The following is a 25,392-nucleotide window of genomic DNA, read 5'->3' as shown; positions in this document are numbered from 1 at the left end:
CATACATTTCTCTCTTTTTTATAATCTAGGAAGGCCCATAGATGTATATCACGGCCACAAATTATCAATTTGTCATTTTACTAATTTGTTACTAGTTTTACTAAATCGTGGCCATGTTCTCTTCTTTTAGTTGAATCAAAAAGATGGGATGGATTAGTTCAACATGGCTACAATTTACTAAAATGAGGGAACAAATTAACTAGTTGTGGGATCAAAAATTCTTAATTTGTGGCCACAATATACATATTATTATTATTATAAAAAAAAATGTTAATGTTATGTGCGGTGCTCCATAAAAATCAGCATCTGACATTACAGCGAATATTACCATGATGAATAAATAATTAAATATTTTAATAATGTGATTACATTTTCATATTAGGGTAATAGAGACAATATTTCAGGGGGCAAATATAAGAGTTTGTGAGATTCTTTCTATAACGCATTTGTAAAACATACAAAACAAGTATGATATAAATTAAATTGAATGAATAGCATGCTATATCTTCGGTTTGAAATATACAGGTGCTGGTCATATAATTAGAATATCATCAAAACGTTGATTTATTTCAAGAATTCAACTTAACAGGTGAAACTAATATATTATATAGACTCATTACATGCAAAGTGAGATATTTCAAGCCTTTATTTGTTATAATTTTGATGATTATGGCTTACAGCTTATGAAACCCACAAAATCAAAATCCCAGAAAATTAGAATATTACATGAAATCACACAGTAATTACACAGGAATACCATGGTCATTGAACCAGGTTTTGGTTCTTTTGGCAGTGTGGGCAGGTGCAAATCCTGCTGGAAAATGAAGTCAGCATGAAGTGCTCTGAAAATGTCCTGGTAGACAGCTGCGTTGACTCTGGATTTAATAAACCATAGTGGACCAAAGTCCTCTTTTCTGATGAGAGCAAATTTTGCATTTCATTTGGAAACCAAGGTCCCAGAGTCTGGAGGAAGAATGGAGAGGCACACAATCCAAGATGCTTGAAGTCCAGTGTGAAGTTTCCACAGTCTGTGTTGGTTTGGGGAGCCATGTCATCGGCTGGAGTTGGTCCACTGTGCTGTCCACTCAACGCAGCCGTCTACCAGGACATTTTCAGAGCACTTCCTGCTTCCTTCAGTAGACAACCTTTATGGAGATACTTCCTTCATTTTCCAGCAGGATTTGCACCTGCCTACACTGCCAAAATAACCAAAACCTGGTTCAATGACCATGGTATTCCTGTGTAATAACTGTGTGATTTCATGTAATATTCTAATTTTCTGGGATTTTGATTTTGTGGGTTTCATAAACTGTAAGCCATAATCATCAAAATTATAACAAATAAAGGCTTGAAATATCTCACTTTGCATGTAATGAGTATATATAATATATTAGTTTCACCTGTTAGGTTGAATTCTTGAAATAAATCAACTTTTTGATGATATTCTAATTATATGACCAGCACCTGTATATACCTGACTAGCATTAATAAAGCGATCATTTTGTCTTTTATTATGATTAAGCTGCAATCTACTGAGCAAAGTAGCTTTATTTTGCTCATTGAATTTTGCTAATTTAGCCCAATTCTGTTTTACCAATTTGGATGGCCATTTAAATAAAAGCAAGTTGGAAAACAAAGGCTGCTGAGAGTGCAGGGGACACTTAAATGCCACTCAAGGAAACCAGGAAAGCAGAGAAACACAACGAGGGAGGAATTCTCACCTAATCAGCTGCTCTTTATTCTCCTCCACCACAGTGGGCGGCACATTAGAGACCACAACCTGCATGTCCAAGGCATTCACAACGGACACCTACAACCCACACAGAATATGAAATAGATAGAAGATGTGATTTAAGTGGTATAGTTTATATGCACAGGCTGATATAGCTGATCTATCTATCTATCTATCTATCTATCTATCTATCTATCTATCTATCTATCTATCTATCTATCTATCTATCTATCTATCTATCTATCTATATAAATATATTCAGATATTCAATCTGGATTTTATGTATTTTCTCTGATCAAACAGTAATATCAATAGTAATAGTAATAGCAAGTATATCAAAATACAAAACAAATCCAAACTTCACAATATACCGCCCAGCTTTAAAGTGCTGTTTGCAGTTGCAATGGTCTTTAATTCAATTGGTCAGTAACAGTTTAGTGGCCGAATGAATGCTTATATAATAATTCTACTGCCATTGGAAATCGTAAATGACAAACAATAAAGCCATGATGTTTAAAACTCTGATACATTGCAATTCTAAATCCCTCTTATTTTATTATGCATTCATTAGCTCCAGATATTTCTGGGAATTATACAAGTCACTGGCTGCCACATTTCAGGAGATATAACAGCATTAATAATTCAGCTGACACAAAAACAGTGTATTTATCTATTCATTACTGCACTAAGTAGTGCACAAATAGCATATGCACTTCTGCATGCAAACATTTACTGAAACATAACATATTTACCAAACCGACACTCTGGAGGGATATTTTTCACTTACTAACAGTGCAGACTGTTATGTGATTTAGACTAATTTTAAATTAATCAGTCTTAAAATCACTGAAATGTCATTTCTTAAAGGCAGGTGTTTGAGTGGGATCTCTCAGCTGTGTTTGAATCATCTTTTTATATGAAGTGCATGAACAAACTTTGTGTGTCAAAGGTCACTCACCACCACATCAGCCCTGCTGCTCAGCCCCTGCCCATAGTTGTCTGTGGCGATGACCTGAAACTTGAAGTAAGATCGGCGCATGTTTCTGAACATGATGGCGCTCTTAATGATGCCAGTGTACGGCTCAATGACGAAACTGTCCTGCCCCTCGGGTGCGGGAGGGATGATCAGTCTGTAGGCCATCTTACTGTAGTTTCCTGTGTCGATATCTGTAGCCTGATACACATGAAGTTACATGAAGAAACATTGATCATGGAAACGAATATGGTTTTGAGAAATTCACTTTATCTGGTTATATAACAGAAGAACTGGATTCCTTAAAAGGCTTTGGGCCAGATTTACTAAACAGGGCCAATTAGAGTGAGACTGCTATCCCATTAAAGCGCAAATGGGAGTGGAAACTTTTGTGGTTGATTTACTGTCAATGCGCATATTAAGGAGCAGAGAAGTAGCAGCTCATTTCCATAATGACCAATGCAATTTATCAAAGAGTAGCGCAAATCAAAAAATGACATGGCTTGGCCAATTATATGTTCGGATTTGGTCTTTCTTCATCTGGTATTCCAAATAAATGAACATGAGTGGAGAAAATTCTCTTCCTTCTACTACGCGCTCTCTGTTCCCTATGGTTCCTCCCCCTAGCAGAAACTACCGCAGCCATATCATAAAATTGGTCAAAGTCCCTTGCAGTCAATACTTTTATCCCTTAAAACTCATCTTTGATAATCATACTTAAATGTTTTTCCTTTAAAAAAAATATTTATTCATGCCTTAAAATAGTTTGAATGTAACTCTACACCATTGCTTCATTGAGTAGGCCTATACATGGTTCCATGAATATGCAAATTGGTCCCCGCCTCCACTCACTCACACCAGCTCATACTACCTGATTCCCTCGGTCAACTGTAGTAAACGCTGCTACACAATGGCAAGTGGAAATATTGGTTTAATTCAGTCATATACGTTTAAACCAGACATTGATTACAAGTGGATGTATCAGAATGGAAATGTTTTATGTATCACTCTCTACAACGTCGGACACATAACAGTAATTGATATGACTAGCCTTTGGATTGACTACATTATTAAACTGCTCAGTACGGTTCGGCGCGGCACGGTTCGGCTCGCTTCGCTTTTCCACTGCGTGGTACGACTCGGCACGGCACGGCTCGGTTCGCTTTAGCTCGGTTGCTTTTCCACTGCAGTTAGTACTGCTTCAAAGTGGGTGGGATTATGACTGATCGTTATAGTTTATCCGCTCCTCGGCAACCAACAAGAGGAACGTCTGCGCTTCTCGTCCACTGACCACGATTCAGCCATTTCTTTTTTGGAAGTTTTTTTTCTTCAAGCAAGTCAAGCAAGTAGTTTTAAAACAGGTGCTACAGGGGTGGCTGTTACTGGCTATTTAAATCTAGCGGGTTTGATGTCCGCAAATACAATGACGCTGGTAGTGGCGATTCTGTCTTTCTGACCAATCAGTGATCTGCAGTGTTTTCACGTCACATTTTAGTATTGGCACGGTATGCTTGGAACCTCAACAGAGGTGGTACCATTTAAAGCGAGCCGAAGCGAGCCGTACCATACCGTACCATGCAGTGGAAAAGCGCCACAAGTGAGCCGTGCCGTGCCGAGCCGTACCGTACCATGCAGTGGAAATGCGCCACAAGGGAGCTGTGCCGTGCTGAGCCGTACCATACCATGCAGTGGAAAAGCACCAAAGCGTGCCGTACCGAACCGAACTGTACCGTACCATGCAGTGGAAAAGCGGCAATAGAAAGTCAGTGGAGAAAAGCCTCGCCCCACACGTTGATGGAATTAGAAACACGGGTAGCACTTTAGAATACTGTTCCTTCATTAATGAATAACTACACAAGAACAAATGAGTAACGCACTATCAACATTCTAGTAACTACTATTAACTAACAAGAAACTCTGATTAACAATTTACTAAGTAATGGTATTCAGTCGAATATGTTAGTTCACTATTCACTACATCTGCAGATGCTACATATGCAGATGCACAAATCGTAAACAAAGCAAACGTAAACAGTGTTTGAATATCAGTCCTGTTGATCACTTTCTTTATTCCACTCCGGTCATATTAATTTTAAAATATTTGCCCAGGAACACTGAGGTAAGATGAGGTAAAGTTAGAACAGCCTTCTATCTGTACCGTTTTGACTTATTTGCTCGCTGTTTTGATGTAATTCTCATGCACTGACTCGTTCACTAAGCTGAACGGCCAATCAGAGTTCTCTCACTCACCGAGAGCACGATGCCGAATCTTCAAATACTAGTTAATGGACTCCCGCAAACCTGAGTAAATCACGATGCATGATTTATTTAAATTTTCTCTTACCATACATTTTTCACCTGAAAGGGAAACTCCTACAAAAGCATATGCAATGAGGTCAGCCGGAAAAATAACTGTTCACGTCTTTTCATGTTTCACTGCGTGTCTTTAGTAACTGACAGTAGTTTTTAATGGCAAAAAAAAGTTTGCACTGGCATCAGCTATTAGTAACTCTTAAATAAAGTAATATGTTGGCCACACTATCCCTTGAAAAACCTTGGTGGCAGAGATAGAGAAATAAATACTCTGCAGCTTCCACTTCAGCGATGACCTAGAAATGTAATACTCCCCATATATCATCAGAATGTACATCTTAATGCTTTTTATAGATGCTAAAAGACTCAATTTATGAGATAACGGTCACCTTGCAGGGGAACACAGAACCCAGTGGGTATTTAACAGGTGTCCGTCACTTGTCTTCCACATTGTCAGAATGGAGAGAGAAGCTGTCTAAGCACAGTTACTAAGATGTGGAGCGAGTAGATTTGAACAGCAAGAGAGATATTCAATAGTGTTGACAGGTGTGTCAGGATGTGAACAGCAAGTTCTCCTCTGTAAAAATGAAATATAATATACTGCAGACACCAACACCACCAGAACATTTCCAAACCCCATGAATTAACCACCATTGTTCCAGTGCATTCTGATAGTATTGTGCTTAACAACAAACTACCACAATCTAAATATCAAAACACAACAAACTTTAATTGATGTCATGTTTTGTGGTTAATACAATGTCAGTTTCTCAAGTGCAATCTCAAGTTTAAACAAATGAAGAAATATATATAGACAAAAATTTGGCGACACATTAAATTGATCAAAAGTGACAGTAAAAACTTTCATATTAAAATTTCTAATTCATATTGTTACAAAAAATAAATGCTGTTCTTTTGAACTTCATATTGATCAAAAAATAAAAAGGGGTATCACAATTTCCACAAAAATATCAAGGAGCAAAACTGTTTTCAACACTGATAATAATTTGAAATGAGCAGCAAATCTGCTGATTTGCTAGAATGATTAGAATGATTTCTGAAGGATAATGTGACACTGAAGACTGGATTAATGCTGCTGAAAATGTAGCTTTAGCACATTTTTTATATATTACGAGTACAGCCGTAATCAAATACAGTTTTTTTAACTGTATTTTTAATCAAATAAATTTGGTTCAAACTTGTCTGCTTATAGATTTCTCAGTGAAACAAAGAAGTACAATTTCTGAAACATCTTTATGTCTCCATCTTGCATGTTTTAACTGTTGAGTCACGTGTCATGTAAAACATTATGGGAAAAGAAGACAAAAGAAGAAAAAAGGACACTGAATACAATTGCAAATAAGATAAAAACAAATTAGAAAAAAGTCTTTTGCATGACTTCAGAAGACTCAGAATATAGCATAAAATAATTATGTTCTTACCATTACCTTTTTTTAATCACTACAAACTGCCATTGGCAAACATGTGAACAGTCTTCAAAATTTTTCCTTTTGTGTTCTACACAATAGCCGAAATTTGTTTTGTCAATGCAAGTGTTTACTTACCTAGCTTCAACAAATCCGTTAGTACTACTGAATGAGCATTATGTAACCTAACTAATATTCATGAGTCTAGCCTAAGGTTTATATTGTGGCCCCATAACATTTCAGATTGTTCCTACACCGCTGCCTAGGAATAAATAACACATAACATATGCACATATACTCACCACAATTTTCAGTACTGTGGTGAAGGTCTTAGTGTCTTCAGTCACACCGCCGATGTAAAGAGACCTTGTGAAGACAGGAGGATGATCGTTCTCATCCTGAACGTCGATAAATACCTTAGCTGTGTTTGCTATATTTAAACACACACACAGGAGAAACAGACCTCAGTTTATGGAACTGGAACTATAAACCCTATTTGTCACAGTTAAAACCAAAAAGGTAGCGTTAATGTAAACACACACAGCTTCAGCAACCCTCTTCACACTGGCAGACGTGAAAAATATGCTCTGTCAGGAAGCATTTGTCTTCTGCTGCATTAAACGACAATATATAAAGTCATCTGAGTAGATCTATGCGCACACAGGGGAAAGTGCAGATGAAAAGCTGTATATCACTGCTCAATAAGAGAGAAAATAAATAAATGAAGAAAAACAGGACGGTAAGTGAGAGAGAGAGAATGTGTGCCAGTCCTTTTATGTACAACAACATTTATATCAAAGAGAAATCAAGACACATGTTAGGACACACGGACGCACGCACACACACACACACACACACACACACACACACACACACACACACACACACACACACACACACACACACACACACACACACACACACACACACACACACACACACATTTAGTCTCTCTCTCATGTACAATTTGTCCTGTCAGAGGCCTGTGATGTGCTCACTAAACTTCTAAGTCAACATGACATGGAGTTTACAACCCATTTAATTTCTGTTATGTGGCTCATTACTGGGTGAATATTCAATGAGAAAAATATTGAACGACAACAACAAAAATATAGGATGGAACTTTTTCCATCCATTGGGATTTGACTGATTCATGAAATCTGGGCCTGTCATCCGCAATTGGTCCTTGAAACTACTTATTATAATAATAAGGAATAACAATAAATAAGTACATGTACAAAACAAAGAGTACAGATTCTTTAAATGCGCTAAAAATTGCAAAATACATTCTGGATCCATAAATAAGTCCTTAAAAGTGTGTCCTGATAAAAAGCACTGTCTCATAACATTAACGGTTGGGCAATCCCAAAGAATATGTTTTACAGACATGTTGATAAAGCATGTTACAGTATACTCCACTGCACAAAGTCAGTGAGAGATTAATTCTGCCTCAGCATCATGTCTTCCTGTTGGCTCTGGCCTGAGGACTCTGTCCACATCACAGGTAATGTCGTCTCTTGCCAGGAAAAGGGAAAAACCCACTAGTCTGACAGATCCAGCCTTGATAACACTTCACACCTCCATCTCTTCCTCATCCTATTCCTTCTTGTCCATCACCTCTCACACATACTCTCCCTCCTCTGAGATTGTTTCCATCTATTGTTTGTATCAACATTCATTGCAACTGTGTCACCTGTGCACGCTGAACTGACTTATTCTGTACAGCTGGTTTGATCACATCATTAGAAATAAGTTTGAACAAGTTTGAGTCATTGTATGTAAACTGTTTTTTATTTGTGTTTAAATTTTGCTTGCGTTTAGCTTTTTGCAACACAAGTGCTTCACAGTCTGAAATGTGTTTTAGTGAGTGCGAATGTGTTTATAGTTTTGCAAAAAAGAGTGCATGGGATTTTCAAACAGTGTCTAATTGCCTATTGACAGATTTTGTGAGATTCACCAGAAAATATCTTAACTTAGAATTTCATTCGAAATGTGTTGTCATGTACTATTCTATACACAGATTTTTTCAATATAATGACTTTTATATATTTCATTTCCTTCACTATAAAGCTGCATATAAATTAATTTCCATTTATTTTGCATATAAAAAGCTATACATTCTTGGAAATATGTGCTTTAGTGCTGTTCTTACTTTTGGAGGGAGCGCGTAGGTTGGCAAGGATGATCTCGAGGGAATCGGCCTGCACACGGAGTACATAACTGATCACAGTCTCGTAGTCCAGAGATTTGTTTGTGTAGATGATCCCGGTGCGGTTATTGACTCTGAACACACCTGCAAACACGAACTGATCAGAAAACAGTTCACAGTGTCTTCTACACCAATGATGAGCGCTCAGGCCACTAGGCATTCACGGTAGTATTTTGTTTCTCACAAATCCCCTGTAGTCCAATTCAACCAGGAACTATATGTGCTTGTTGGTTCCAGTTTGTTCTACATTTTATTCTAAATTTAAGCTGAATTTGACCAAATTTACTGAAGAACCACATTTGCATACAGGTTACTCACCTCCATCATTTCCACCCACTATCGAGTAAAAGACGGTGGTGTTGACAGCTACGGCCAGAATCAATCCCACAGGCGTCCCGACAGGAGCGTTCTCACTCACCGGACTAAACCTGCCCAAAACAGCAGAATTAAACCAGAACAAATTACACACTTCATTTAGCATTTAAACAACACACAGCTGAAGGCAGTGGAGCACTGCCATTTCTCATGAGATTACTGTGATAGAAATTTAATTTTAATGTTATATTAAAATATGTTATATGTTGCATAAACATCAGAGCGGTTCATTAGGCCTTACACCCCCACAAAATATCTACACAAAGAGCAGAAAGAACAGAAGAACTTAACTTTAAGAGGTGAAGAGAGTTTAATTACTGCATTCAAAAGCAGCATACATGAATCATGGGTCAAAAGAAAAATCAAAAAGCTTTAGAAGCTTCTCAACTGAAAGGTCAAAGGTCTGTTCTGATGAAAATATGGCTAAACATGGCAAATTATAAAATAATAAAGCTAAAATGCTAAACTATCATCAATAGTTTTCTTTGTAAAAATAAAGATTTTTTTAAAGGGAAGAAAAAACACTCTCCATATCTTTTGTTATTGTTGTCAAAGGCTGAACATAAATATTTCAATTGATGGGTCCTGCTTTCTGCGCACTTGTCTACAGACCTCCAAAATCTTATCATATGGCGTTTGTGTTTCCAATTTAGAAATCTTAGATATTGGTATTTCTGACCATTATTCAATAATATGTTAGTGCCCCACCCTAAATTTTCTCACCCTTTACTGCACTCCCGGTCCATTCACTTGTCTACTGCAAATATGTTTTCAGAATTTTATCTAACACATTTCACAGAGGATGTCTTAGCTAGAATCGACACTGAATTTTAATAAATCTTGTACTTTCACACTTGATAATGTCGCTCCACTTAAGCTTAGGAGGACTAAGTGTGTCTCCCAGCCTTGGTTAAACGATGTTACTCGCACTCTCAGACAAGAATTACAGGAAAAGAAAAATTCTAGGCAACAACGCTCATTAGTCAAAAGTCTTGTGGACACATATTTAGTATGTTTTTTGTGGCCTTATTTCAGACACTTTAAGTTTTAGTTTTTTCAATAACCATGCATAAACAATATTCTCTCAAAAATACAAACATGTACATATATCTTGCTCACATATTATGGTAGCCCTGTTTTTGCTAAATAGAATGTAATTACACCTTTGCAATTCATATGTTTATAAACAACTGAAAAAAGCACAAATGTTAGGGCATGTCAAAACATCTCAAGGACCCCAAAAACACCTCAGACCCCAGAGGGTTAACAGCTCATTAGCAAGTGGAGTTTTTCCAAGCAGTTTAATCTTTATCCGGCAATACACAACAACTACAGAATGATCTCTAAATTGCCTTTTATGTCAAATCTAAATACATTTAAGATACATTTCAGTCTAGTTTCAGCCATTTGCACAGCACTGAATCTGCATTATTAAAGACCACTAATGATATTCTACTCTCCATGGACTCCTGACATCCTTTGTTTTTTATTATTAGATCTAAGTGCTGCTTTTAATGTTGTGTCCCTCAAGGGTCAATCGTAGGACTCTTGTTATTTTCACTGTTCATGCTTCCCCTGAGCTTTATTTTTCAGAAATACAGCATATCTTATTATTGTTATGCTGACGATTCACAATTTTATTTCTCAGTGAGTGTAGACAGGAATCGTTCATCTGAGCATGCTCTAAATTGCTTAAAACAACATTAAACATTGGCTGGCAAATAATTTCTTACAATTAAATGAGAGCAAAACCGAAGTTTTTATCTTAGGTTCCTCTTTGTCTTGCTTACCTGGCCTAGTTGCCCAGTTAGGTTTATTGTTGTCGAACACACAAGATCATGTGGGGTGTCTTGGAGTGATATTTGACTCATCTTTACTTTCAATATGCAGATCAGTGCTGTTGTCAAGACTAGTTTTTAACCACATGAGATTTATCCCTAAAATAAAAAAAATTCATTCCTATATTATGATCCACTTACTTATTTCATCAAGGTTTGACTTATTGTACATTGGTCAGACCCAAACTGTGTTATCCCATTTACAGCTAGACCGAAACGCAGCAGCCAGGCTGTTAACGGGGCTAAGAAAGAGGGATCACATTTCCCCAGTTTTAGTATCTCAACACTGGCTTGTGGTGAAATTCTGGGTAGATTTTAAAATTCTGATTTCTGTGTACAAGGCATTATTTGGTCTAGTGTCCTAATACAATAGTGACCTTTTACAATCTTAAGGCACGATATATACACGCAACAAAGTTATTTTTCGTTATTTGTTAGGGGTAAAACGAAATACGAAATACGTGTGCAGCAATATACTATTAGCAAACATCTGACTTCGCCCACACTGCTGAGAGCGACATTTAGATGTTGCATATGTAAATATGTGCTGCGTGCTTTCCTCTCAATAACAAAATAAACAAAATAAAAATAAACCGACTGAACAGATAAAATTAACCAGAGAAGAGTTACAAGTGAAACTTTTTTATTGAATTTTCTGGAAAGTTCGCATAGCCAAGCTGTTTTGAACTCCCACAGAAAATGAATGGTTCTGCAACTTCAGGGTGCAAAAGCAAACATTTCAGTATATTTGCGATGTACTTCACACTCGAGTGTATCACAATACCACACAGCTACATGCAGCAATTCCTGGAGAGAGGAGGGGGAATAATGACTGGGCGGGGTTTTGTGTGACGTCCACCTGTGAATGCAGACACGATGGATGGATTGCGTTTACATTACACTGAGATCCCATCACAATGCGTCCTCGACTACCTCCGAAACTGGACACACTGATCAGATAACATACTGATCAGAAGCGCGTTTACAATTGTCTTTTCAATGTGTATGTGGACAACATCCAGATACAGGTCGCATGTTAATGCCAAGTGTAAATGCAGCCAGAGTCAGCCACACGTCACAGCCCCAATTATCACCCAATAAGCAGGACCCACCCACTCGTTCACAATCACCAGAGTACTGACTTGTTGCACCTGCACTCCCTCATTAAAGGGGAACTTGGCAACTATTTCAAATTAATACAACCGTTTAGAAATCATTTAGATGGTTAACCCTCTGGGGTCTGAGGTGTTTTTGGGGTCCTTGTGATGTTTTGACATGCCCTGACATTTGTGCTTTTTTCAGTTGCTTATAAACATATTAATAGCAAAGGCGTAATTACACTCTATTTAGCACAAACAGGGCTACCATAATATGTGGACAAGATGTATGTACATGCTTGTATTTTTGAGAGAATATTGTTTATGCATGGTTATTGAAAAAACTAAAACTTAAAATGTCTGAAATAAGGCCACACAACACATACTAAATATGTCTCCACAAGACTTTTGACTAATGAGTGTTGTTGCCTAGAGTTTTCGCTTCAAAATGATCTGAAAATCATCCTGCCTAATCATTTACACAAAACGTCTCAGGTTATGTATGTAACCCTGGTTCCCTGAGAGGGAACGAGACGCTGCGTTGAGACGCGGTGGGAACGCTCTGCGTGATTGCGTCGTGAAGCACGTGTATAATCAGTCCAATGGAAGAGCGAGACGTCATAGGCGGTGACGTCATAGACCAGGAAACTATAAAGCACACCAGAAAACAGACCGCGACAGCTTCTGAAAAGGCCTGTAATAAAACGAGTAATAAGAGGATCTCTCCCAAGAGAAGAAGCCCCCAAAGGGGAGCGATAAGCAGATATAGCCGCTACGTACACCTTTAAGGTGGAGGGAGATAATCCAGCAGAGAAACGGTCTTGTAGGAAATCGAGAACTGTACCAACCGGGCAGTTAACAGGATTTAAAAAACGTTCTTCACACCATGTTGAGAACAATTTCCATTTCAATGAATATAGTTTCCTCGTGGAAGGAGCTCTGGATTGAAGGATGGTCTCAACGACCTCAGTCGAGAGACCGGATTCTAAGAGCTGGGCCCTCAGAGGCCAGGCCCACAGTTTCCACAACTCTGGGCGAGGGTGAAATATCGTGCCCCCTGCTTGAGATAACAAGTCCCCTCTGACAGGAATCTCCATGGGAGAGCCGTGCAGAAGGGACACTAGGTCCGAGAACCACACTCGGGTCGGCCAGTGCGGGGCTACTAATAATGGATGAGCCCCCACTCGGCGAACCCTCTCCAGAACTCCCGGAAGCAATGATATCGGGGGGAATGCGTACAGGTGCAGCCTCGGCCACTCCTGTACCATAGCGTCCAGTCCGAGAGGAGCTGGATATGTGAGGGAGAACCAAAGCGGACAATGGATTGTATCGTAAGATGCGAAAAGATCTATCTGAGCTTGACCATAGTTCTCCCATAGGAGCTCCACCACCTTGGGGTGAAGTTTCCACTCCCCGGGCCTCAGCCCCTGTCTTGACAGGATATCTGCTCCCACATTCAAACACCCTGGAATATAAACAGCCACCACTGCAGGGGTCTCATGTGCAGAAGGCCTAAAGTAATTACGTTGGACGCAGCTGCCATGAGACCCACCAGTCTCTGGAACTGTTTCACAGTGAGTGACTGGCCTAGTTTTACCATATTTACGGCTGTGAGAATCGCAGAAATACGTGCTGGAGACAATCGTGCTCTCATAGTTGTCGAATCCCACATCACCCCTAAAAAAGTGGCCCTCGGGGCTGGGAGGAGCACACTCTTCTTGGTGTTTAGCCGCAACCCCAACCTCTTTATGTGAGATAGAACGACATCTCGATGCCGAACTGCCAACTGCTCGGAACGAGCCAGGATCAACCAGTCGTCGATATAGTTTAATACGCGAATGCCCTGGAGTCTCAGAGGAGCCAGCGCTGCATCCACGCATTTCGTAAAGGTGCGGGGTGATAAACCTAGGCCGAATGGAAGGACCCGATATTGGTATGCTTCACCCCCGAAAGCAAACCTCAGGAACTTCTTGTGATGAGGATGAATGGATACATGAAAGTAAGCGTCCTTCAAGTCTATTGTGACAAACCAGTCCTCGGACTGAATCTGTGATACAATCTGTTTGAGTGTAAGCATCTTGAACTTGAGTTTGTGAACTCTGCTGTTTAACTGACGCAGATCTAGAATAGGACGCAACCCCCCATCCTTCTTGGGAACGATGAAGTAACGGCTGTAAAACCCTGACTCTCTGCTGGGAGGAGAAACCCTTTCTATAGCCCCTATTTGCAGAAGCGTCAGTACTTCTAGCTCCATGACCCGAGCCTGCCTTGGGTCCACCACTGTGGGAAGGACCCCTTGAAATCTGGGCGGACGAGAACCGAACTGAATTCTGTAACCCTTTTCTATTATATGCAGGACCCACTGAGAAATATTTGGCAGTAGTTTCCACGCTGCCAGAAATTCTACTAAGGGGACCAGTCTCTCGAGACTGGCCTCGGGATTCGGTTGTACGGACATTTCGGTGCCCTGAAGCGGCGAACCGGCAGGGAACAACCGAACTGACCGTTCTATGATCCTACTCGGAGAATCGTATGGGGACGCTGACACCTCGGTGCCCTGAAGCGGCGAACCGGCAGGGAACAACCGATGTGGCAGCGCTGCGACTCTCCTCAGAGAATCGCCCCCCAGAGGGTGCCGAGGATGAACGATTTCTCGAAATCGTCCCTCATCGGAGGGGACCTCCCTCAGAAGCCTGACGCCTTGGGCGTCAGGACTTCTTCTTAGCCCAAGCCTTCTTAGAGATGACAGTCCTCAGATATTGCCTACCCCTAGCTGGCCTGGACTGCGACCGCCACCCAGATTCCCCAGATTGTGGAGGAGCCCGAGAGGCGACGCTCTGTTTTTGATGCACTCTGTGCTGTGAGGAGCTTGTACTCGGACAAGACTGCTCGGATTTAATAATCATTTTTCGCCCAGCAGTCTCGGGGACATCGAAACGTTGAGGAAGAAATCTCTGGAATGCAGCCGATTGTTTTTTCGTTTCTTGAAACCTATCGACGACACAGTTGATAGCGTCGCCGAACAAAGTTGAAGGTGACAGTGGCGCGTCCAGAAGAACAGACCTATCTTTATCCTTTATATCAGACAGATTTAACCAAAGATGCCGCTCCGTGGCCACCAGGGCTGCCATAGAACGGCCCACTGATTTGGCCGTCTCCTTGGTGGCCCGGAGAGACAGGTATGTTGCGCGACGCAATTCTCGAATTGCGTCAGCGCTGACTTCCTCACGTTCATCGATATCCTTCAGCAGATCAGCCTGGTATGCCTGCAGTATAGACATAGTGTGCAGACATGACGCAGCCTGACCTGCTGCCGAATAAGCTTTACCCACCAGCGAAGATGTAGATTTTAATGGCTTGGTGGGTAACGTCGGGGTTTTTAATGATGACGATGACTCGGGAGAGAGATAGCTCGCGAGCGTCTCTTCAGCCCGAGGCACCGTCACATAACCATAATCAGATGCACCCAAAACATTACTGTAACAGGAAGTGTGTCGGTCAAATACTCTGAATGACGCCGGTTTATTCCACGATCTCGAAACCTCATTGTGGAGATCGGGAAAAAACGGGAGTCCCCGACGTGGAGGCTGTGTTTTAGATGGTAAAAATCTTTCATCTAATAAACTTTTCTTAGTAACACTCAGAGAATCATCGGCTGGCCATTCAATATTTAATCTAGCTACAGCACGAGATAAAACCTCCATAAGCTCCTCATCATTACCGGAGGCATGAGCTGGCGAAGACTCAACATCCCCCATATCAACACTGACGACATCCAGATCCTCAGAACTGGATAGCCGCAACAATGGTGCCCCAACCTGGGAAGGAGAAGCCGCAGCGCGGGCTCCTTCCTGGGCAGAGGCACCGGATCCAGCAGGTAAGGGTTGAGAAAGGGCTGAGCCCGTCTCAAGCCCCGCTACTAGATCCATATGCGAACCCCAAGATGAAAGCCTTCGCTGTGCCTCGGCAGCAGCGGGACCCGCACCTCGGGGAGCGCGAACCGAACCGTCCTCCTCAAAGAACGCCCGGCGAGAGCGGAGCGTCCTCACGGACAGCTTCTCGCAATGCTCACAGTCAGCTCCCTCGAGAACTGACTGGGCATGCTCCACTCCCAGACAAGCAACACAAAGCTGATGTGTGTCCCCACCCGTGATGAAACGAGGGCAAGGGACAACACAACGCTTGAATTCTTGTTTCGCCATAATATATATATATATATATATATATATATATATATGTATATAGATAGATAATGTGCTTGTGACAGACAACAGTAAATAGACAAGGACAGTATACAGAGAGCGCTTGCTGAAGGCAACAGAGGCTGTAGCGGTCTGTTTTCTGGTGTGCTTTATAGCTTCCTGGTCTATGACGTCACCGCCTATGACGTCTCGCTCTTCCATTGGACTGATTATACACGTGCTTCACGACGCAATCACGCAGAGCGTTCCCACCGCGCCTCAACGCAGCTCGAGTTCCCTTGAAAGGGAACAATACATTGATTTAAATTTTATAAGACACCTTTTGTTTGGAAAGGCAATATGCGTGGAGGCGTGTTCACACCTGAGAAGACAAAGGCCGGATAATGTGCCACATACATAATGAGCTGCATATTAATTAGGCTTTCACACAGGTGTGTCAAAGGGTCCCAAATAATGCAAGGACAAAAGAAATTATCTATATATACATATTTTACAATGAGAAATTGTAACCAATTACAAATAGGTTACAATTACAACAACAATTACAATTTTAACAATATTTCAAGTGTATTCTTTCTTTTTAAAAATTATACATTTTGTCATACGTATTAAAAAAGGTAAGGATTCATTAGTTTGAATATTGGAACAAACACTATAATAACATCTTAGCTGATAATTCAATATACTTTATTTTTGACAAAACATCATACTATAGTATATTTAACATATGAGCAGAAATTGGTGAACAAAAGCTTACCTATTTAATGTGACAGTAGTCTTTTTTACAGTCAAAACTTTATAATCTATCCAAAACTAATCACAAAATCTTGTCTAAACATTCATATTTACTCTGTAACATATTGTGTATGATATATTATCATATACATGTTAATTTGCAGTTTGTTGCTAAAAACAGACATTTTATTTCAACATATTTCAGTCTATTTTTACTCATCTTAGTAGGCTATAGCAATATACAGGTCCTTCTCAAAAAATTAGCATATTGTGATAAAGTTAATTATTTTCCATAATGTAATGATAAAAATTTAACTTTCATATATTTTAGATTCATTGTACACCAACTGAAGTATTTCAGGTCTTTTATTGTTTTAATACTGATGATTTTGGCATACAGCTCATGAAAACACAAAATTCAGATCTCAAAAAATTATTATATCATGAGAAGGGTCTCTAAACGAGCTATTAACCTAATCATCTGAATCAACTAATTAACTCTAAACACCTGCAAAAGATTCCTGAGGCTTTTAAAAACTCCCAGCCTGTTTCATTACTCAAAACCGCAATCATGGGTAAGACTGCCGACCTGACTGCTGTCCAGAAGGCCATCATTGACACCCTCAAGCAAGAGGATAAGACACAGAAAGAAATTTCTGAACAAATAGGCTGTTCCCAGAGTGCTGTATCAAGGCACCTCTGTAAGAAGTCTGTGGGAAGGAAAAAGTGTGGCAAAAAACGCTGCACAACGAGAAGGGGTGACCGGACCCTGAGGAAGATTGTGGAGAAGGACCGATTCCAGACCTTGGGGGACCTGCGGAAGCAGTGGACTGAGTCTGGAGTAGAAACATCCAGAGCCACCGTGCACAGGCGTGTGCAGGAAATGGGCTACAGGTGCCGCATTCCCCAGGTCAAGCCACTTTTGAACCAGAAACAGTGGCAGAAGCACCTGACCTGGGCTACAGAGAAGCAGCACTGGGGACTATTGCTCAGTGGTCCAAAGTACTTTTTTCGGATGAAAGCAAATTTTGCATGTCATTCGGAAATCAAGGTGCCAGAGTTTGGAGGAAGACTGGGGAGAAGGAAATGCCAAAATGCCTGAAGTCCAGTGCTGCTTCTCTGTAGCCCAGGTCAGGCGCTTCTGCCGCTGTTTCTGAATCAGTGTTGCCAAGTCCGCTTATTATAAGCGACTTTGGGCTTGTTTTTCTGTAAAGTGGCTTACAAATACTGGTAGTCGCGGGTCGCGTTTTTTTTGGGCTTGTTTCTAAAGTGTAGTTGCTTATTTGGGCTTGTTCTCAGCTCGTTGTCAAGCAGATATTTTCTATATGTTATTTAAACGTAGGAGTTTGTCTTGCCTGTTCCCTCTGTCTCTCCCCTTTCCCTATACACAGAGTTTTTTCCCACCCACATCCTGCTTCTAATTGGCTCTGACCCAGATGGCAATGAGTACTAGCCAATCAGAGGCAGAGCAGGGCAATCGTTTTTATTTCTGGTTAGGAAAACGTCAGTGAGTGACGTTTAAATGAAAATACGTGCGAGTCGCGACCGTCGCGACTGATGGTGACTGGACTCTAGGAGAGTTTTTATATATAAATTATATTTTAGATATTATAGATATTATAGTTTAATATTGTTTAACCCTTTAACTGTCACTCCCCCTTTTTTCGCATAGACATGAAAATCACTATTCAAACTTAAATGGTTGTAATTCAAGAATGCTTTGGAATATAGACTTATGGTTGGTCTTGTTTTAAAGAAGACATTTGCCCAGATTATTGTTGAAGTGAAGTTTTATGAAATTATGAAAGTGAAAAAGAAAAAAAGTTATACAAGTTTGAGTTTATGAAAATGACAATGTAAAAACATAATTATTTATATTTTATATAAAATATATATATTACAAGATATATTTTACTCTAAAACTGCCAGAAAATGTAAGCCAAAAATCTGAAGAAGTTGTGTTCCAAATTTTAGGTTGATATCTCAAAAAATTAGCTTTCAGTAAGATTTTATTTGGCCGCAGTGCCAACATTTTTCACTAGATGGACAGCCAAGCTTCATTACAGAAGAAAAATAAACTACCGTGTGCACAGTTTTACAAAACTAGGCACAGTTTACCAATCTGTCCACATGGATGTAAATTGACAATCTGTACCCACAGTTTAAAACTATCTGTCACCATGGATTGTAAAACCGTGCACACAGTTTATTTATTTTTCTCTTCCCGGAAACTAGGGGGGCTCCGTAGAAAAAGCTCTTTTACTGTCTATGAGAAAAAGTTGCTTGTTTTGGGCTTGTTTTCACGGGCCTGGTTGCTTTTTTGTCCTGCGAGATCTGGCAACACTGCCTGGAATGTGTACACTACGAATTCAGTTTTGTAGCCGCGGCCTGACCACCATTAACACCAAATAACAAGCTCCGTGATTTGTTACTTTCGATAATAAGCAAGGTGTAATCTTCAAATTCTGACTATTTGATCACAAAAATCAAACAATAAATGCCGTTTTGGCGCTCTTTGATGTGGCGTGACAGATCGCTGTACTAGCTCCTCATTTCAAGCGGCAGCGCGGAGTAAACGCGAGTAAACGCGATCATCTCTTCCTCAGTTACAGAATAAACATGAATGGACACCTGGTATGTTAAAAAATACAGTATATTACTGAAAGGCATCATAACTCGTGTAATCGCTCAATCAGTGTTTCAGCAGTTGCAAAGACGTCAATAAAACTGCATAGCTTGTCACTAGCATTATATTTACCTCAGCAGGCTAGTGATTCAGTGTCCACAACTTGTTGGTTCCTAGAGAAATTAACTCTTGCACTAAATAAATGCACAATATTATCCTATATATTATATTTTACTTAACCTGTTAATTATATCTTGATTATTTAATGTACGTTTAAAATATCTTTCATGAAAATGACAGCAACTGTGTAATTTATTATATTTCAATAACAAATTAGAGTAAAGTTAATGCAAAAACTGCCTTATGTTCAGTTTACATGTTTTCATACAATGTGTTGGGTGTTGATTATTATATCTAAAAAATAAATAGCATCTAAATTTAGGCTCTGTTGTTAACCTTTAATGTTATAGTAATGTGCGGCTCCCTATATAGTTTACAGCATTAGCAGATTTTTAATCCTTGCAAAACGTTTAATTGTAATTGAATTAATTTAAAGACAAAGACACCATTTTTTCATTAAACCACTGTTTAAATTTTTTTTTAGCTTTCTAAACCGAACCGAACCGAGACGTCAAAACCGTGGGAAAACCGAACCGTCAGTTTTGTGTATCGTTACACCCCTACTTTTTATGATTTAATCCAAATATATTATCAAAAACGGTGGTAATCAAATGTAAATTTAAACTTGTGTCCTTTTATTTTTTGGGGAAGCGCTGCAAAAACAGATTTACTAAATTAAACCATGGACAAAAAAAAAATATTCCTTTAAATAATGTTCAAATAAAATGTATTATTATTGTTGTTATTATTATTATTTTGAGAAGTAGGCTACGTTCTATTGTATGCCTACAATAGTAATATATTTCCGTCATAATTTCTCCTAGTAAAACCGAACTTTTATTTTGACGGGTTGTAGTGAAGACCTGTTTCAAAGTGTATTTGACAATGGTTTTTCTCAAATAAAATTATGAAAATGCTCATTAGGCGTTCTCTCAGAGCAGCTCTGGAAATGTTCATGTATTCATATCCTCAAATTGTTTGTGAGACGCTGAAAACACCATGAACGTCACGAGTACTTCAGTATGTAGTAGACAAACGCAGCTCAGCAGAACAAATAGGGTTATATATTTACATGCAGTATTTTTGTGCTTAGCTTAAATATTCACAGACCATGTCGCGATTGGATTTATTGCACAGTTCTTCTTTCCATGTATTCATCCATCCATTATTTTGCATGTTTTACGTGACATCTGCATTAAGTGAATTCCAATTTCATGACTGGATTCCGGGATTCCCTTTGCATCACGTAAATCGGGACATACCTTTATCTGCAGGAGGGATGGTGTCCTATATCCTCTTTTTGCAGCCACTTTGCGTCCACATTTTTTGCAAATTGGATATCTATCCTCGAGGACAACCACGCTTTTTTTCTACTTTTCATACTGGCCATTATTCGCTTGGCGCTTCGCTTTCAGCTTCAGCTGGGTCTGCGTCACCTTTTTTGCGCGTTTGTTCTCCCGCCCTTCAATCAATTAAGTAGTTTCCGGAGTGTGTGATTTTTTTTCCCCCCTTGTATTATTATTTTTTACTCAGTAACGGATATGATTTCAAATGTAGCGAAGTACAATACTTCAAAGAAAACGTACTTAAGTAAAATTAAAAGTACAGATTTTAAAAACTACATTAAAAAGTAGAAGTACACAAAAAAACTACTCAATTACGTAACGCGAGTAAATGTAATTCGTTACTTTCCACCTCTGGTCACCTGCACAGTGAATCCACGTCAATCTTCACCAGCTAAGTCACCATCTTCTCACCATCGCCTGGATCCCGCTGCTTCCCACCACTCTGCTCAATAAACACTGCTATCACTATAACACCTGTCTGTTTCCTTCTGTGTTGTGACAGTAATCATCGCTTGCCATTTTTAAATCTTCTTTAAAAATAAGCCATCTTTTGAAGCCGTCCTTCCGATTAGACGTTAAACCAAGGTCCTGACTCTCTGTGGTCATTAAAAATACCAGGATGTCCTTCTAAAAAAGAGAAGGGTTCAACCCCAGCATCCTGGCCAAATTTGCCCATTGGCTTCTGTCCATCATCATGGCCTCCTAATCATCCACATATATACGGATTGGCTTCATCACTCTGTCTCCTCTTCACCAATAAGCTTGTGTGTGGTGGGCGTTCTGGAGCAATATGTCTGTCGTTGCATCATCCAGGTGAATGCTGCACATTGGTGGAGGTTGAAAAGATTCCGGCCCTTCTATGTAAAGCGCTTCAGAGAAAAGTGCTATATTAGTGTGTCAAAATAGGTTACACTTTATTTTAAGGTGTCATTGTTACAGCTATCATGTATAGCTGTAGCAACTACATGTATTTCCTATAGGTTTAAGGTAGGATTAGGATTTGGTTGAGGGTTAGTTATTACTATGGTGAGAACATGTAACATATGTAACAAGGACACTGTAAAATAAAGTGTTACCACAAATATTATTATATCTTTTTCTGTGACTTTTGAATAGATTACATAATAGGGTTTGAAGCGGAAAAAATATATGATGTTTTATTTAAATGTATTAATTTAAAGCACTTTGGGTCAACTTATGTTGTTTTTAAATGTGCTACGTAAATAACGGTTGTCTTGATGCTAATTCTTCTGTTAGAAGCTAGGCAAATTAGGTAGATGTTAACATGGACAGGTTGCATGAAAGCCTTAAAAACCATGAACAAAACTTCATACAGTAAAAGAAAATAATACCAAGTCAGGTTAGTTCGCATGCAATGTGTTTTTTGTTGACAACAGTTTGTTTTGTATGGTAAATTTTAGCTTGCTAAGAGCATTAAAACAAGCATCAAAATTCAAGAGACATTCACCAAACAAACACTCAAACCACATACATTACCGTTCAAAGGTTCGGGGTTTAAATTTGTTTGTTTTTTAAAGAAATGAATACTTTCTACTGAAAGTATTAATAATATATTAATTAAAAAGATATAATAATATTACTGAAAGTAGAAAGTTTGTTCAAACAAACTGAAAGTTTGTTTTTTAAAGAAATGAATACTTTGTGAAAGTCTCTGTGCTCTCTGAAAAAGGAGAGAACCACACGCCAGCCATCAGAAGTGGGTGGGCATGACACTCTTGTCTCTATTGTCCAACAGTCAAAATACAGCCATCACCGTGAGATCTCGACAAAGAGCTGCTGACTGCCTGGGTTTCTCTGCACCATAAACGGGGTGAAGCGCTTTGCTCCGTCTCTGAGACAATAGGGCACTGCAGCAGTAAACTGCTACACTGACAGCGAGAAGCCGAGGTCACGCTGAAATCTCAGCAATGCTCAGTTTCATGCTGGTTACCATGGGGATCACAGAGGACAGAAATAGCCAGAAACTCAGCGCAGGAGTGAGAAAACACAAAGAGGAGCATATTTTAATGGAAATGAGTTACTGCAACACTCTCACACACAATAGCTCATGGTTATCTTCAGCAACACATCTGTAATCTTCTCATTGTCATACTCTCATTATTTACAGTCACATAATCGCACAATCCATTTAGCTCTACTACATATATGTGTAAAGTGGGATTTTATGCAACTGCATGTTAACTTGTATGTTAACAGTAAAACTGATGAGTCAAAACTTTAAATACCCTTTTTGGTTTCTTATATACACTTTTATGTCTTGACCTACATGCCTAAATGCATTGAGTTGCTGCCATGTGATTGGCTTATTAGATATTTTTTGTTAACAAGCAGTTAAAGACAGTTTCGCACTGTAATACATTAGTTTAACTTTATGCAAATGACCCACATGAACTGAAATTATGAAAAATTATGCGCGGGAAACCATGATGGGATTGTAGCAATCTGAGTGAGTTTGATTCATGCATGTTCATCTTGTTCATGATAGGGTGCATTATGCACTACTGCAGTTTTTGTACAAAAACTTTCCAGAATGTTCATTTTTAGCAGCAAGAAAATAGATTCAGTGTTAAATTAGAATGACATGGTATTGCTACCGATAAAACATCCCATTTGTGTTGCGATCAAATCAAAAGCAATGGGTTATTGATATATTTCACAAGTGCTCAGTGCTTTAGATCGGGTCACAACACAAGTGGGATCAGATTAACCCACCAGTAACACTGAGGCAGCCAGCAGTTGAAACACCCACCAACAATTCAACCACTTTTCAACCTCTAGTAATAATATCAATGTTTTCAACCTCTAGTATCAATATCAGTGTACGAACAGTTCATAAGAGTGAATTAAAGCAGTAATAACTCTGCATCAACAATCAATGACACAATTAAAAAAGAAGATCAAGTGACAGTCAATTCTACATTCTTCAATATGACACTGAATGATTATTTATGAGACCAGGTATGTGAGTGTTTGGCAATTCAAACTCGTTGTGATCTCTCTGACAGTGTCCTCTGTGAACTGTTAGAAATCTCTCTCCACAAAAATGAACTTTTCTGAAAATGCATACACAAGATATCATCAACTTAATGACTGGATTAAAACAAGTGCAAAATGTACTCTCATCTGCCCTAAGGAATGCTAGTTTAGACTTTAGACATTCAGGGCTGTTTTATGTCTGGTATCATAAGCAGTTCATCTCATGAACTGTTTTAATTATGTAAGGAATAATGTCAAATCAGCTGGTCATTACTGAAAAATAAACCCAACTGGGAGATCAGACCCCAACGTAGAGTGGAGCAGAATAAAGAGCCTGGCTAATCAAAATCAAGTATTCCAGAGAGCTGTGGACATAATAAAAGTCATGATGTTCAGCTGTAATCTTCAAGATGCTCATAATTGCCATTCAGAAACACTGGACCAGGTAAAATCAAATAATAATGTGTCTGTACACCTGCCCAAAAACAAAGTTTGTAAACTTCTCCAAATATGGGTAAGCTGTATTGCTTCTTAAATTAGAAGGATGTATCTATTTACTCTTTCCCCACCATTGACAACATTTTCCAGCAATCCGTGTTTTCACTGTTATACTCTAGGAGGCGCTATTACGCATCTTCTGAAAGAGTACAAATCTCAGGATCAATACAGACGATTAAGCAGAAACAAGCGATAGAAGCATTGCTCACGTACATGTAAAGCTAATGCGATCATCAAACAATATCCAGGATATAGCCTACATCAAAACTGCCTAATGTTACAGAATGACATTTTGGAATTGCATAACTCCTGACACAAATTAAGACAAATACTGAAACTTGAGTCTTATATCTTTTTAATAATCATAATAATAATTCTCTCTAGGCCAATTGACCCGTCGCAGGGAGCTTGATTAACAGGTGATCTGACCAATCATACTTCGCCATCCGCCATTTTGTCCGACAAAGCAGTCAGGAGCCTTAGTAGATTAACATGGGAGGATTTGAACTTGAAAAACTGAATATACTGATGCCTTTCCGCGTTTAAAACAACATTCCTTATTATGTTCATTCATGTTTATTTGATGCAATAAATTAACTAGAAGTCAGAGATGATCGGTTCACGAGCAGCTTTAACCGAGGCTCTACAGCGATCTGTCACGACACATTAAAGAGCCACAAAACGGTATTTATTGTTTAAATTTCTTTTTAAAAATGACCAAATTTGAAAGGTGAGACTTTGTTTAATATGTTTAATATCAAAAGTAACCGAAAAGTAACCTGGCCGGTCCTGTTTGTCAGCGTATTGTCAGTCTCCTCTCTGATCCGCGATGTATTTTTCACTGCGTGAGAACATGGTGTGTGCGTGAGAGCGGCATAGCTTGTCGGACATAGCGACAGTAAAT

At 39.2% G+C, this 25,392-nt stretch overlaps 1 protein-coding gene across 1 annotated transcript in view; it reads right to left on the bottom strand.

The window, feature by feature from the left end:
- Positions 1-25,392, bottom strand: part of pcdh15a (protocadherin-related 15a) — a 365,233-nt gene that overhangs the window by 49,383 nt on the left and 290,458 nt on the right. Inside the window, exons 25-29 of the mRNA XM_077236392.1 lie at positions 8,973-9,082; positions 8,598-8,738; positions 6,748-6,875; positions 2,691-2,906; positions 1,722-1,810 (exon numbers count right to left, since the gene is read on the bottom strand). Of these exons, the coding sequence (XP_077092507.1) occupies positions 1,722-1,810; positions 2,691-2,906; positions 6,748-6,875; positions 8,598-8,738; positions 8,973-9,082 (684 nt within the window). The remainder of the gene's footprint in view (positions 1-1,721; positions 1,811-2,690; positions 2,907-6,747; positions 6,876-8,597; positions 8,739-8,972; positions 9,083-25,392) is intronic.

This window comes from Siphateles boraxobius, unplaced genomic scaffold (assembly GCF_051911475.1).
Source record: "Siphateles boraxobius isolate OS27281-9 unplaced genomic scaffold, OSU_SipBor_1 20, whole genome shotgun sequence".
Classification (NCBI taxonomy): Eukaryota; Metazoa; Chordata; class Actinopteri; order Cypriniformes; family Leuciscidae; genus Siphateles; species Siphateles boraxobius.
The sequence above is the reverse complement of the archived record's forward strand: the minus strand, read 5'-3'. Positions and strand labels throughout refer to the sequence as shown.